At 34.8% G+C, this 15,367-nt stretch overlaps 1 protein-coding gene across 5 annotated transcripts in view; it reads left to right on the top strand.

The window, feature by feature from the left end:
- Positions 1-15,367, top strand: part of LOC122674603 (zona pellucida binding protein) — a 112,576-nt gene that overhangs the window by 71,588 nt on the left and 25,621 nt on the right. For all 5 annotated transcript variants that reach the window (XR_006335005.1, XM_043873098.1, XM_043873101.1 and 2 more), the window contains one exon: positions 6,177-6,354. Coding sequence is in view for 4 of the 5 variants with exons in the window: in XM_043873098.1 (XP_043729033.1) it covers positions 6,177-6,354 (178 nt within the window). In the remaining variant the exon portion in view is untranslated. The remainder of the gene's footprint in view (positions 1-6,176; positions 6,355-15,367) is intronic.

Genomic DNA, 15,367 nt, shown 5'->3' on the forward strand with positions numbered 1-15,367 from the left:
ATATCCCCTGGAGAAGGGAATGGCAACTCACTCCAGTATTCTTACTTTAAGAGTCCCATGGACAGAGGAGCCTGGTATCACGTGGTCCATGGGGTCACAAAGATTTGGTCACAACTGAGGGGCTAACACTACTACTACTATACATCTGGAAGTTCTCGGTTCATGTACTGCCTAGGCTTGCTTGTAGGATTTTGAGCATAACCTTACTAGCATGTGACATGAGTTGTATATAGCAGTTCTAACTAGTTTGAGCATTCTTTGGCATTGCCCTTTTTTGCTTTATTGTTTGTAAATCGTAGTACTCATTTATGTAGATGGGTTTTTATTATTCCATTACATATCATTTAACCGGGTTTTTTACTCTTCAAGGTTTGCTCCTCCCATTTATTTATTTTTTTTTTTTAAACATATATTTTTTCATTCTTTTTTTGTGGATTTGCTTCAAATTTTAACATTCTTAATAGCAGAACCAAGAGTTACTTAGTGTATATAGTACCTTCGAAAAAAGTGTAAGAACCTTAAAGACCTTTAACGCATGACCTGCTTTCATCTCTCAAGTTTTTGTTCCATAATATTTTAGTTCTTTTTAAAATTTTTGTCACTTCTTATTATTTCAAAATGTCAGTGTCTGTTTAGATTCACCCACAGTTTTATCCATTTCTTTGCTTACCATTTACTCTTGTGTCTCTCTTTCCTTATCATGTCATTTTTGCTTCCTCCTGTATTTATTGTTCCACTGATATCTGAAGACTCACTGCTTTCTCAATTCTGGAAAATTTTTCTGCCTGAACAGCTTTGAAGATTACCTTTTACCCCATTTGCTTCTCTGCAGCTCCTATTTAGTATGTTTTAGATTATCTCATTGATTTCTCCATTGCTCTTACTTTTTTATATGTTTTATATGTTCCTTATTCTGTGTAATATCTTCAGGTATTTATTGTGCTTAATTATTCTTGCTGCAGCTTGACCTAATCTGATGTTCAGTCTGTCCACAGTTTTTAATTTCAATCTATTTTTTCTCCCTTTATTAACTGTAATGTAAGGTTGTTTTTCAGATATACTTTCTCTTTTATTATGATATAAATTTCCTTTACTGAGTTTTCATTACCACTTCTATATCTTTATGTGTTTTAAGGATGCTTGGTATCATTTTTTGCTATTTTAGGTAACTGAAGTTCCCTTGTATGAATTTTTTGATGGTCTCATGTGGCAGTTTGTTTCCTCTTCTGTAGTTTCTAATTTCATCCTCTACTTCATAATTCTGGCTGATAAGTAGTATTTGTCAGTCCTTTATCAGTAGATATAGCCCCTTTGACTTAAGTTGTGTGTGTTTTTCTGTAAAGTTAGTATATTTGCTTTTGACTGTTCTCAGGCAAAGCCAACTTTTATGTTAATTTCTGACTTAGTGATTTTGTATCCCATAGAAAATACAACAAAATCCCACACCGAATTTGAAAGCAAATCATTGAGTAGTTAGTAGTAGCTACTACTACAAGCCATTCAGTTCAGTTCAGTTGCTCAGTCATGTCCGACTCTTTGCGACCCCATTAACCACAGCACGCCAGGCCTCCCTGTCCATCACCAACTCCCGGAGTCCACCCAAACCCATGTCCATTGAGTTGGTTATGCATCCAACCATCTCATCCTCTGTCGTCCCCTGCTCCTCCTGCCCCCAATCCCTTCCAGCATCAGGGTCTTTTCTAATGAGTTGGCTCTTCACATCAGGTGGCCAAAGTATTGGAGTTTCAGCTTCAACATCAGTCCTACCAATGAACACCCAGGACTGATCTCCTTTAGGATGGACTGGTTGGATCTCCTTGCAGTCCAAGGGACTCTCAAGAGTCTTCTCCAACACCACAGCTCAAAAGCATCAGCGCTCAGCTTTCTTTATAGTCCAACTCTCATATCCATACATGACCACTGGAAAAACCATAGCCTTGACTAGACAGACCTTTGTTGACAAAGTAATGTCTCTGCTTTTTAATATGCTGTCTAAGTTGTTCATAACTTTCCTTCCAGGGAGTAAACATCTTTTAATTTCATGGCTGCAGTCACCATCTGCAGTGATTTTGGAGCCCAGAAAAATAAGGTCAGCCACTGTGTCCACTGTTTCCCCATCTATTTGCCATGAAGTGATGGGACCGGATGCTATGATCTTAGTTTTCTGAATGTTGAGCTTTAAGCCAACTTTTTCACTCTCCTCTTTCACTTTCATCAAGAGGCTCTTTAGTTCTTCTTCACTTTCTGCCATAAGGGCTCTATCATCTGCATATCTGAGGTTATTGATATTTCTCCCAGCAATCTTGATTCCAGCTGTGCTTCATCCAGCCCAGTATTTCTCATGCTGTACTCTGCATATAAGTTCAATAAGCAGGGTGACAATATATAGCCTTGACATACTCCTTTTCCTATTTGGAACCAGTGTGTTGTTCCATGTCCAGTTCTAACTGTTGCTTCCTGACTGCATACAAGTTTCTCAAGAGGCAGGTCAGGTGGTCTGGATTTCCCATTTCTTTCAGAATTTTCCACAGTTTATTGTGATCCACACCATTAATAGTAGCTAATATTTGGTTTGTAATGTTCATTTTTGGCATCTTTTTCTCCTTGTCTTCCTTTTGCTTTTTCTTTCTCTCTTGTTGTTGAAACATAGCTACACAAGATCTTTGCTCTGTTATATTCAGTTAGGTGATTTTTAGCAGGAGGATCTTCCAGAATATCTCGTGCATCATATGGTTGGAAATGGGAAATCTTTTTCTGTATTTTTAAGTGTCATTTCTGTCCTCTATTTCCATCTTGTGTGCTTTTATCAGTTAGAAATATACTACTATAAAAACCTTAATATGACAGTTAAATCTCTAATAAGTTTAAAACCTGAATTATAAATTATCTTTAATCTTTCTTCTAAAGAATCTAGTGTTCCAGTGCAGGTTTCGTTTCCTGTGGAACAACTACCGCTTCAGTGACCAACTCTGAGTGAAGAGTTGATCCTTTTGCCTGTTGCTTCAGGACTCATGTAGACTCTCCACTGCAAAGTTAAACTTTTCTTTATTCTAAAGTTCTAGGATTGGTTATGCTTCTTAGGAGTGGATTCCACCTTCCAAGGAATTCCAACTGTTTTATAACCTTATACTTTCCTTCCTGATCTGAGTGTGTATACATTATTTGTGTTGGTGTTCCCACCATGAGGGGGATGACTTTGTGTTTTCATTTAATCTTCTTCAACAGTTAAGAGGGACATTCTCCTGTAAGATAGGGACTTTGGAACATCCTCCTGTAAGGTCTGGATACCCTGCCTCTCATGTGCTCACTGAGCGCCAGGGTCACCAGTTTTTTCTGCGCAAATTCCCAGTTCTTCCATTTCATTCACGATACCTTAAGCCTCTGTCTCCTTTTCTTTTGCTTTTTGTTTAGTTTTGCTTCTTAATTCCAGTCCTATTTGATGCCTCTAGTCATTTTCCAAAGAGATTCCCAAATATAGGTGTTAACCAAAGTTTTCCAAGAGATTCTATCTTAGAACTGTATTGTTTGTAATAGCTGGAACAAAATGAATTATCCCCTCATGGTTATTGGAGCTCCAGTCTAAATCTCATCCTGTATAATGTATTTTTTGCCTGTCCTAGGAGCTCCATAATTTTAAGTAGTTATTGCTTTCTGGGCTTGCTGGACTGATGTAGTGCAAATATTAAAAGCCTTCGCAGTCACCTTATTTAGTACCTAACTTGGCATGATCATAGGAACAGATATGGTACTCAAAGGAAGCTGTTCAACTTCCCCATGCAGAACTTTATATATTTTACTATATATATACACATATGTATTTAATGATTTCTTGTTCTAGTCCTGTAATCAATAACTAATAACTATAGAACATATTCCTTCCATATATGTTTAATCATTCTGTAAAGTTTGAAGGTAGGGGGTGAAGGGAATAGTAGCTTAGGCTAGGCATTATGGTGTTTGTTCTGTAGTATTAATTCTTTTTTTGTTGTTGTTCCACAGTATTAGTTCTTCATATCTTAAATTAGGTGATTAAACTATGAAGAATTTCTGTAATCATGGTTTGTTCTTATATCATCCAAATTGGTCCAGAAATTTTTGCTTTAAAATCTTTCATTCTTACCCAACTCAGGGAATTCCTCAATTTCACCCTTTATTTGGTACAGTTGACCCTTGTCAGCCATCAACATACTCATTATTTAAAAAGTTGAGTCAATGATTCAAGTGATTTACTTTCTTTCCATTTCTACCAAATCAGATATTTATCCTTATTCTGCTTTTTAGAAGGAAAACAGGAAACAGAAATCTGATTTGCATAATTATTTTTGATCATCAAGCCCAGTTTTCCAGATCTAGTTTCATTGTTGTTGTTGTTGTTGTTTTCTGCATAGAATGTTAGGAAGCTAAGTGGTTATAAGTGTGTCTCCTGAAAATTTTATTTGTAGTCTTGTGCTTCCCTGGTAGCTCAGATGGTAAAGAGTCTGCTTGCAATGCAGGAGACCTGGGTTTGATCCCTGGGTCTGGGAGATCCCCTGGAGAAGGAAATGGCAACCCACTCCAGTATTCTTGTCTGGAAAATCCCCTGGATGGAGCAGCCTGTCAGGCTACAGTCCATGGTCTCGCAAAGAGTCGGATGGGACTGAGCGACTGACACTTTCACTTTCACCTGTTAGCTCAGCTGGTAAAGAATCCACCTGCAATGCAGGAGACCCCAGTTCTGCTCCTGGGTCAGAAAGGTCCGCTGGAGAAGGGATAGGCTACCCACTCCAGTATTCTTGGGCTTCCCTAGTGGCTTAGCTGGTAATGAATCCGCCTTCAATGAGGGAGACCCGGGTTTGATCCCTGGGTTGGGAAGGGAACGGCTTCCCCTGGAGCGGGGAACAGCTACCACCTCCACTGTTATGGCCTGGAGAATTCCATGGACTGTATAGTATGGGGTTGCAAAGAGTTGGATATGACTGAGCAACTTTCACTCACTATTTAAATATAGTTAGTTACATACCAGACTTGTAGCTAATTAATTTGTAAGCACTTCCTTAACTAAAAATAAGTAGCAGCAAATTTGACAGAATTTATTAGAAATACAAGAAAACCATGTAGACTGTAAAAATGTAGTAATTCAGTAATAGACTGATTGAATATAGTATACTGAAAAACATTTTTACAATCACTTGTAGAAATTTTCATGGCAGGGATATAATTTGTAAGATATCTGAGGAAGTCAGTAGGTTGAGATACACCATTAGTGGTTATAGATCAACATGAGTTCCTTCATCCCTGCTTCTTACTGTACATGTTAGCATAGAAGAACTTCTTAGAGGTGCATGTTAGCATAGAAGAACTGAGCCAAACTAACTGACTTACAGAGGGTGTTAACTCATGACCATACCTCATGCTTTATCAGGTAAAGCTTACTAGTCACTGAAAAGTATAAGCCTCTCCTTACTTTTAGGAGTCAAGACAGAATAATTATTATAAGTAAAAAGGTAATTATAGGTCAGAATTATGCCTTAATTATTTTGTAAATTTGATTTTTGAAACAGAGCTAGAAGTTTTAACATGGGCTGTATTCCCTCTTGTTTTAAACCTAATTTTTCTTTAACGAAAGAGTGGAGGAGATACCTCAGCATATGCTTCTTAAAGATTCTTAAAGTACATTTTTTTAAGAATATTTAATTGTTAGAGTACATTTCTGAAAGCACATTTCATTTCAAAGAACTGTCTTATTTTTGCTCTTATGCCATAAATAATCTACAGTGCAGGAGACCTGAGTTTAATCCCTGGATCAGGAAGATTTCCTGAAGAAGGGAATTCTACCCACTTCAGTATTCTTCCCTGGAGAATTCCTTGGACAGAAGAGCCTTGCAGGCTACAGTCTGTGGGAATGCAAAGAGTCAGACATGACTTAGTGACTGTAACACTTTCACATATTATTCAAAACCAAAGAAACCAAAAAGTTTGGCTATATATTGAAATATTTTCTCTGTGTTGTATTTGGAAATATTTGAGGTTTTTAGTTGAAATCATTTCAGTTTTATAGGTGCTATTTATATCCTTTGAGTTGAGAAAAAATAAGGACCTTGAGAATTTTTCCTGTTTCTAAAAACATATGAATCCTTATTTGTTCTAAAATTTACATTTATGCAATAATGATTTTTCATACTGTATTTCTGTCTCAGGCTAAAAATCTCATAGAGCGGTTTTTTAATCAACAAGTGGAAGTTTTGGGCAGACGTGCAGAGCCATTGCCTGAGATATACTATATTGAAGGTACCCTCCAAATGGTTTGGATTAATCGCTGCTTCCCAGGGTATGGAATGAATATCCTGAAACACCCACGATGTCCTGAGTGCTGTGGTATGTAATGAAATCTGATTTTATGATTTATTCTCTTACCTTCATTATGCCTAACTGAATGTCTCTTACTTATATTTACAATCATTTAGGTTTGAAGTAGTGTGTTTGAAAAGACTGAGCCTGAAGATTTAAAAGAAAATGCCTGGCTTAATTCTGGCCTTGTTTTAATATTAAAGAGGGGTTGGGGCATCAGGCAGTCGTCTGGGAGGAAAAGCAAATGCTGGTTATGAGACACCTAGTTACTTAGCAGCCAAACTATATTTATTTTAGAACCAGTTTTTGAGGGGTTTACAGTCATATAGCCTAGGTTAGGTATCTTTTTACTTTAAAAAAATAAGTGTATGAGTTGCTTTACTAGCAGTCTTCTGGCCTTTGATCCTCCCACTAAAGGGTCTGAGCTGCCGTCTGGCTTTCCTCCATTGTGTTCTCTTATTGAAGCATCTGTAGAGGCTGTTAGCATGAGGATATGGATGCAAAGGTCTTTGAATTTCTATTTTCAGTTGTTGATTGAGCCAATTAATCCTCAAAGACTTTCTAATAAAAATACCACTAAATTTGTACCATTTTCCAAGTCTCTGTTTTTTCCCCTTCTCTTCTGTTGTCTTATGTTAGATTAAAAACCTGTTCATTTGATAGAGCTCTAAATATTATTTTTACTTTGCTTTACTTAACGTGGTTAGATTTTGCTCTATTTTTTCATAATTTTGTTTTTGTTTAGGGATATGAATTTTGACAAAATGTACTGAAAATTTGTCTTAGGAAATACAAATTTAACAAATAACACACTTACAAGTACCAACCTAGTGATTGTTTTATGAATCTGTGCTTACATACGTCACTAGAGCACAGAAAATGATGAAGAAAAGCCTAGGAATGCCAAACAGTGAAAACAAAACCTGGTAGTTTAGCTGTCTATTAAATGCATTTACATTATCCATCAATAAAATCTTTTAAGACAAGCTAAAACATTTAAATAATTGTATATCATGAATTCCAAGAAATAGTTAAATGTAGCTCTTTCGTGTGAAATAATAGGTTTCATCATAATTATTATTGTGATAATAATTTCATCAATTTTTTTGCATTTATAAAAGTTCAGATAGCATAATTTTCGGTATTCTCATTTTACCATGTAATTATAACATTCAAGTTATTATGTGTTATAGGTTTGATTAGGTTCATTAAGCACCTCTCTTATTCTTGACGACAGACACCATGCGAAATATAGATAAAATATGTGTAAGCTCTGAAATACTTCATGGCTCTGATGCTCTCCCACATGTGTGTCTGGGCCCACAGAGCTTAGCAATACAGGAGATATAGCCAGGAAACAATTAGTGAACAAGAGACCACCACACCACAGGGAAAAGAGCAGAAAGGAGGTTATGTAAAGCAAGCCAAATTAGAGATAGAATGGATCCTAAAGGATTAATGTAATTGGCAAAAAGGCTTTCTGAGTGATTTGACACTTGAGGTAAGACTCTGAAGATACAGGCTTAGCAAGTACTACCCAAGCAAGGGCAAGATTGAGCTTCAGATTTCTGGGGGGATTTCACTTGACTGGGGCTAGAGGATTAGTATCAGAAGGGCATGGCAGGCTTTGAGAGCAAAGTGGGAGAATTCGAATTTAATGTGGCAGTATGAGCCATATCTCTGAATAGAGGAGAGAAATGGCATTTATTTCTTGAATTTTATGGAATCATTATCATTGCTCAGTATACTTGTCAACTAATGATTTGTTATATTTCAATTTGTGTCATTCAATGATAAATATTTTAATTTAGATTACTTTTGTGTTATCATCTCTGTTAGACTACTTAAGCAAGATTGAGCTCCCTTTTTTGCACAGAACTCATTAAGTACAATGTTACCTTCAAGTCCTCATCATATACAGTTATTTTTGTCTATATCATATGAGGCTATCATTCTAAAAATTTTAAAGAGCACATGCTACTCAGAAACACACTTTGTTCTGCAAATTAAAAGACTCTGTAAAATGCAATGGACTTCCCTGGTGGCTCAGTGGTGAAGAATCCACATGCAATGCACAAGATGCAGGTTTGATCATTGGATTGGGAAGATTCCCTGGAGAACAAAATGGCAATTCACTCTAGTATTCTTGCCTGGGAAATCCCATGGGCAGAAGAGCCTGCGTCCTTGGGGTCACAAAAGAGTAAGACCCAACTTAATGATTAAACAACAACAACATAAAATACAGTACTTACAAGACAAAACTAACATATTCAATGAACTTAAAATCCATTCAAGTGTGAAATGAAATACTAGATAGAAAAAAAAAATACTAGATAGAAGCACATAAAATGTATGAGGTACTGTGTGAAATAACTTACTTCCAAAATGAAGACACTCTGTGTTCAGCACAGATTGAGATAAGCAGATCTATTATGTGAGTTTCTTTACTTTCTCAGCAGTCGGTTAAGTAAACAGAGATGTTTTCTCTTTTTTTGGATATCTTACTTTACTCATTTAATTTTCACATCTAGACCACAGATAAAGATTGTTTGCTTATAAGCCTGGAAACTTAACATTTCTACCTCTACTATTTTATCATTTCTAGTTAACTTAGCATTTTAAATTGATTTTTACTAAAAAGCTGAAACTTCACATTTAGCCTTGCTTATTCTATGCATCATTTTGTCTATCATTTTCATGTGAATAATGAAGAAGTTCTAATTTGTGAATTATAGATATCTCATAATTTCATAAATTATATCATAAAAATACTACAACAAAAGTCCAGCTGGAATATTATACTGTTTCTGATAGAATTTTTTTACAATCCAGATTCTAAAATATGTTTTACTGTGTAATTTCTGTGGTTTCTATTATTTCTGTAAGACTCTGTATATCTTGTTTTCCTCTTTATTTTATTCCTATTTAACCTCATCAAATAGCATTTTTGGACATAATATCCCACTCCTCCTTTTTCTTCTTCTTTAAACTATGGCAATATCTTAAAGTTACCTGAAGATCTTCTCAAAAATAGATTCAAGGTACAGGAGCCAGTCAGCTACATTTATAAGTGTCCTAGGTGAATTGATGTACACGAAAGTTTGAGCCTACTGAATATTGGTATTAATGAAGCAATACCTAGATAGGACGCCTTTCCTCCTGTTGAAGCAGTAGACTGGTTTTCATTGATTATAATGGGTGAATATATAGGTTTCTGATACTTTATGCAGCATTGTTGTTTTCTGTTACTTTCTTTATAAATAAAGTTTTCTGTTGCACATCCAAAGCTTTGGGGAGTCCCAGGAAACTTTAGCAAGATTATCATGATGATATGTCTGTGTCAGTAGTTAGAAATAATTAGCTTACAGGTTAAGCATTGGATAATTTTATTAATAAAGTGTACTTTCACAGTGAAAGTGAATTATTTAGGAGATATAGTTGTTTTTAATAAGATATTTTAGACTCTAAAAATTTATTCTGTTCAGACATGTAACTGTTAACTCTTATTTTAATTTTATATCCAAGCACCAAGATAAATAATAACAAAAAAAGCTGATGTCAGCAAAGCAAACTTTAAGGCAAGAAGTCTTATTAGTTACACAAGGAGGCTTTACATAGTGATGAAAGGATGGGTCTAATAAGAAGAGGTGACAATACAGTATTTCTGAATTTGTGGAGACTTAACATAGGTCTGAAATACATGAAAATTGTCAGGTAATACTGGCATATAAAGCAATATAGAAAAAATTAAGATTGGATTCAGCTAAAAAATAACTCACAGATATATTACAAACATAAATAGATCAAGAACTGTAAACATTTTAGAATATAACAAGGAAATATCATCACATCTTCAGCATCAGAAAAAGATGAAAAAAAACACAAAAATCACTGATTTTTATTAAAAAAAAGGTTGTTAATTTTGTCTGCATAAAAATTAAGTACTTATATTTATCGAAAGATTTCCAAAGAGAAGATAATCCACAGAGTGGGAAATTTATTTGTAATGAATATAACCAGCAAAAAACTAGGTCATATAAAAAACCCATAGAAAACATTTTTGAAAAAGACAAGACAATTTTGAAAAAATGGAAAGAGGTTTGAACAAGTAATTCACAAGAGAGTAATTCCAGATGGTCAATGGATCCATGAAAATATGTTCAACCTTTTTGTAACCAGGGAAATGTAAATTAAAAACTAAATGAGATCCTACTACACAATTATCAGATGGGCAAAAAGTAAACAGTGTTAATATACTATATGTTCAAAAAGCTGTGGAGTCTTGGAGTACACTGCCTGAATGGATGTAAATCGTGTCCCTGGGGAAGCAGTTTGGCATTATTGTAAACGTGATAATGCACATACTCTATGATCTAGCATTTGACTCTCAGGAAAATTTCCTGACAGCATATTTTTTCATAGTCCCAAACTAGAGACAACCCAAATGTCCATTCATGTTAAAATGTACAAATAAAAGAGTGATATATTCATATAATGGGAGTGTTATATAGGAATGGCTATAATGAGTGAATGGGAATTACATCAGTGTGGATAAGTTTTATAAACATAACTGATGGAAAAGAACCTAATTAACCACAGTGGAATCCATACAGTTTGGCATAGCTGAACTCTGTTTTATAGAGATTTATTTATGAACGCTGAGAGCTAAGACTACAGTGCAGTTGACGGACATCATCGCCATGACACAGAAGACTAGAGCTGACTTGCGATGGGGACGGGGAATGAGTGGAGCGGGACCCAGGAGCAGGGTTGAGAGGTGGCAGGCCCCTATTTTATGTTCTCAATTGTTTCTAGACAGGTCTTCTGTGCAAACATTCATCATATTGTACATTTACATCTTATTTGGTGTGTGAGAGTTCATAATAAAAAGGTAAAAATTTAAAATTTTCCCTTAAAGCCTGAGCACCATTGTTAAAACACTAAAGGCATGCTAAAGAAAAACATTCACAAGTGTTTCCTTTCTGTAATAATTAAAATTTATCATTTGTGTATGGTATCACCTGATCTTTGTCTTCAGAAATTTATAATTTTAACAGAGCTATATCAATAAATGGTTCAGCAGAAATAATGAAATTATTGTGACTTTTTTTTGTTAATCATTAAGTTATAAATACAATTTCATGTTACTCTACTCTCTGCATATTACTTTTACTTATTAAAAATAACTAATCATAGGAATTACATTTAAACATTTTGTTTATGTTGGAAATTAGATTATTTCCTTTTTTATTATTGTATTAAATGTTTATACTTTTACTTAACCAGCTTATATATTTTTAGTTACTTCTTTGTATAAATTTATAGAAAAATGAGTATTAATCTTAAATAATGGACATTTTGATATTTTACATTTTTTGGTGTGTTTAGCATGTTCACCCTATCTTAATCTCTCTTATAATATGTGTGTAACAGTGCATTACAATGTTATAATGTATTGCAGTGTTATAATGTATATGTAACTACAGACATTTTGGTATGTCTTTTAATAGATTCTGAGTGTGACTTTTCAAAAAAAATTGCCAAAAGCAAAATTGTATAGCCCTTTGAAGTAAGGACTATGTCTCTCACCCTGGTGCATCTGCTTAGACTTTATCTGGGAGGTCTGCCACTCAGGACTTGTTAACTGGACAGCAGTCCTTTGCACTTTCCAAGTTTTCCTTCTCTTCGCTCTCCCTCACCACTCTTCTCCAGTTAATTTCTTATTTAGAGGTTTCACCCAAATTTATCTGCTTGATTTCACTCCCACTGTAGTTTGGATTTCATTGTTTTTTGCCTGGAATGATTATAGTCTTTTCCTAACTGGTGCCCCTTTACTTTTTCTCCTTTTCAGTCCATATACCACATTGCTTCTGATTATACTTGTAAATTCCAAATGTAATCATCTCATTACTTTAAAACCTTCAATAGTATCATCCTTTACCCAGTACTACATGTTTGTGTCTCTATAGGTAGATATGTTTCTGAATACTTTCTTGTTCCACTAATGCGTTAGTCTACCCCTGCAACAATTAGTTACAACTTTTAATGAGTCTCAAATCTCTGATAAACCATGTCTTTATGTACTATGAGGGCTTCCCTGATAGGTCAGTTGGTAAAGAATCCACCTGCAATGCAGGAGACCCCAGTTTGATTCCTGGGTTGGGAAGATCCCCTGGCGAAGGGATAGGCTACCCACTCCAGTATTTTTGGGCTTCCCTGGTGGCTCATTGGTAAAGAATCTGCCTGCAATGTGGGAGACCTGGGTTCGATCCTTGGGTTGGGAGGATCCCCTGGAGAAGGGAAAGTCTGCCCACAGTATTCTGGCCTGGAGAATTCCATAGTCCATGGGGTCGCAAAGAGTCGTACACAACTGAGCAACTTTCACTATGTACTATGAGGTCCATTGCTTCTCCAGTCAGACTTTTGAAATCATCTTGTCAAGTTCTATAAAAATAGCTGTTGGATTTTGATTGCCACTTCATTGAATCTATCAGTCTCTTTGGTACAACTGTCATCCTACCAATATTAAGTCTTCTAACTCATGAGCATGATGTGTGTGTATGTGAGTGTGTGGGTGCATATACTTGTGCATCTTCATTAAAATATATCCCTTTACGTTTTCATTTAAATGTATCCCAATTATAATTGTTCTTATAGATGTCTTAGAAATACTTTACTTAGATTTATATCTAGGTAATTGATTGTTTTAAATTTTATTTTGATATAATGTTAGACTTCAGAAAAGTTAGAAAAATAGTTCAAAGAATTCCTCTATACTTTTCACCAAAGTTATTGCTATAAACAATATTTATATACCCTCAAATTCATATGCTGAAACCTAACCCCCAGTGTGGTGCTATTTGGTGGTGGGGTCTTTGGGAGTTGATTTTTGTATAGAGTGTAAAAGTCCAGCTTTATTCTTTTGCATGTGGATATTCAGTTTTCCAGCACCAGTTGTTGAAAAGATTATGCTTTACCCATGGAATGGTCTTAGCTTCCATGTTGAACATCAGTTGACCATATATGTGAGCGTTTGTTTCTGGGACCTCTGTTTTGATCCATTGGTCTGTATATCTGTGTTGATGCTAATATCACACAGTTTTGATTACTATAGCTTTGTAATAAATTCTGGAATCAAGAAGTGTGATTGATCTAAATCTTTCTTTTTCAAGACTGTTTTGCTATTCATGAATCCTAGAGTTCCTTGTGGATTTTAGGATGAGTTTTACTATTTCTGAAAAGAAAAAAAACACACACTCAAATTGTGATTTTGATAGGAATTGCTCTGCATCTGTAGATTGCTTTAGGTAATATTTTTATCTTAATATTTAAGTCCTGCAATCCATGAGCACAGGATATCTTTTCAAATTTATGTCTCCTGTTTCAAAACACTCCTTCAGCAGTGTTTTGTAGTTTTCAGTGTGTGAAAGCTACAAATTCAACTTGGTTGAATTTGTTCCTAACCATTTTGTTCTTTGTTATTCTATTTTAAGTGAATTATTTTCTTGACTCCCATGTTGAATATGATATTAGTTGTTAGCTTTTCATATATGACTTTTAAGAGAGTTTTCTTCCATACATAGTTGATTATTGTTATTATGAAAGAGTATTGACATTGGCAAAATGTTTTGTATAAATTGAGATGAGCCTTTTTTTCCCTCATTCATCCTGTTAGTGTGGTATATATAATTGATCAAGTTTTTGTGTTGAATCTTCCTTGAATTCTGGGAATAAAACCCACTTGGTCACAGCATACAGTCTTCTAAATATGTTGCTAAATTTGGTGTATTATGTTGAGGATTTTTGTCAGCATTCATAAAGGATATTGGCTTAATTTTCTTGTGGTATCTTATGTGACTTTGGTATCAGGATAATGATAACTTTATGGAGTGAGTTAGAAAGTGTCTCCTCTGCATTTTTGGATGAGTTTGAAAAAGGAGTTATGTTACCTCTTTAAATTTTAATAGAATTCACCAGTGAAGCTATCTGGCCCTGGGCTTTCCTTTATGAGGAGGTTTTTGATTGCTAATTTAATGTCTTACTAGTTACAGGTTTATTCAGATTTTCTATTTCTTTATGTGTCATTTTGGTAGATTATGTGTTGTTAGAAATGTGTCCATTTCATTTCAGTTATCTAATTATTGGTGTTCAGTTATTCATAGTGTAATTATATTTCTTTTTGTGTAAAATCAGTAGTAATATCCCAACTTTCACTCAGATTGTTATTTTAGTGTCTTAAGTCTTTTCTCTTTTATTTGTAGTCTAGCTAAAGTGATTAATTTTGTCAGTTTTTTTCAAAGAATTAGGTTTGTGTTTTTGTTAATATACTTTCCTATATATATATACATATATGTATTTTTTTTTTGCCTCAGTTTTAATCTTTATTATTTTTGTCGTTCTGTTGGCTTTGTGCTCTGTTTGTTTCACTTTTCCTATTTCCTTAAGCAAAGTCAGGCTTCCTTGATGGCTCAGAATCTATCTGCAATGCGGGAGACCTGGGTTTGATCCCTGGGTTGGGAAGATCCCCTGGAGAGGGGAAAGGCTACCCACTCCAGTATTCTGGCCTGGAAAACAGTCCATGGAGTTGCAAAGAGTCAGACATGACTGAGAGACTTCCACTTTCACTTTGAGCAAAGTCAGTTTATTAATTTGAGATCTTTCTTTTTGGATCTAAGTATTTAAAATTATAAATAACTCACAGCACTTCTTTTGCTGCATCTCATAAGTTTATTATATTGCCATTTTCATTTTTCTCAAAGTACCTATTTCCCTTGTGTTTATCAATTGATTCATTAATTGTTTAACAGTATTATTTGATTTCCAAATATTTGTGTATTTTCCTGTGTTCCTTAATGTACTGATTTCCAGCTTTATTCTGTTGTAATCAGAAAAGGCACTTTGTTTAATTTCAATCTTTTGAAGTTTATTGAGAGTTTTTAGGGACCTAACATATGATCTATCCTGAAGAATGTTCCATGTTCACTTGATAAAAATGTATATTTAGGTATTCTGATGGAGGCCGCTATATATGTCTCTTAGG

The sequence above is a fragment of the Cervus elaphus genome, chromosome 18 (assembly GCF_910594005.1).
Source record: "Cervus elaphus chromosome 18, mCerEla1.1, whole genome shotgun sequence".
NCBI lineage: Eukaryota > Metazoa > Chordata > Mammalia > Artiodactyla > Cervidae > Cervus > Cervus elaphus.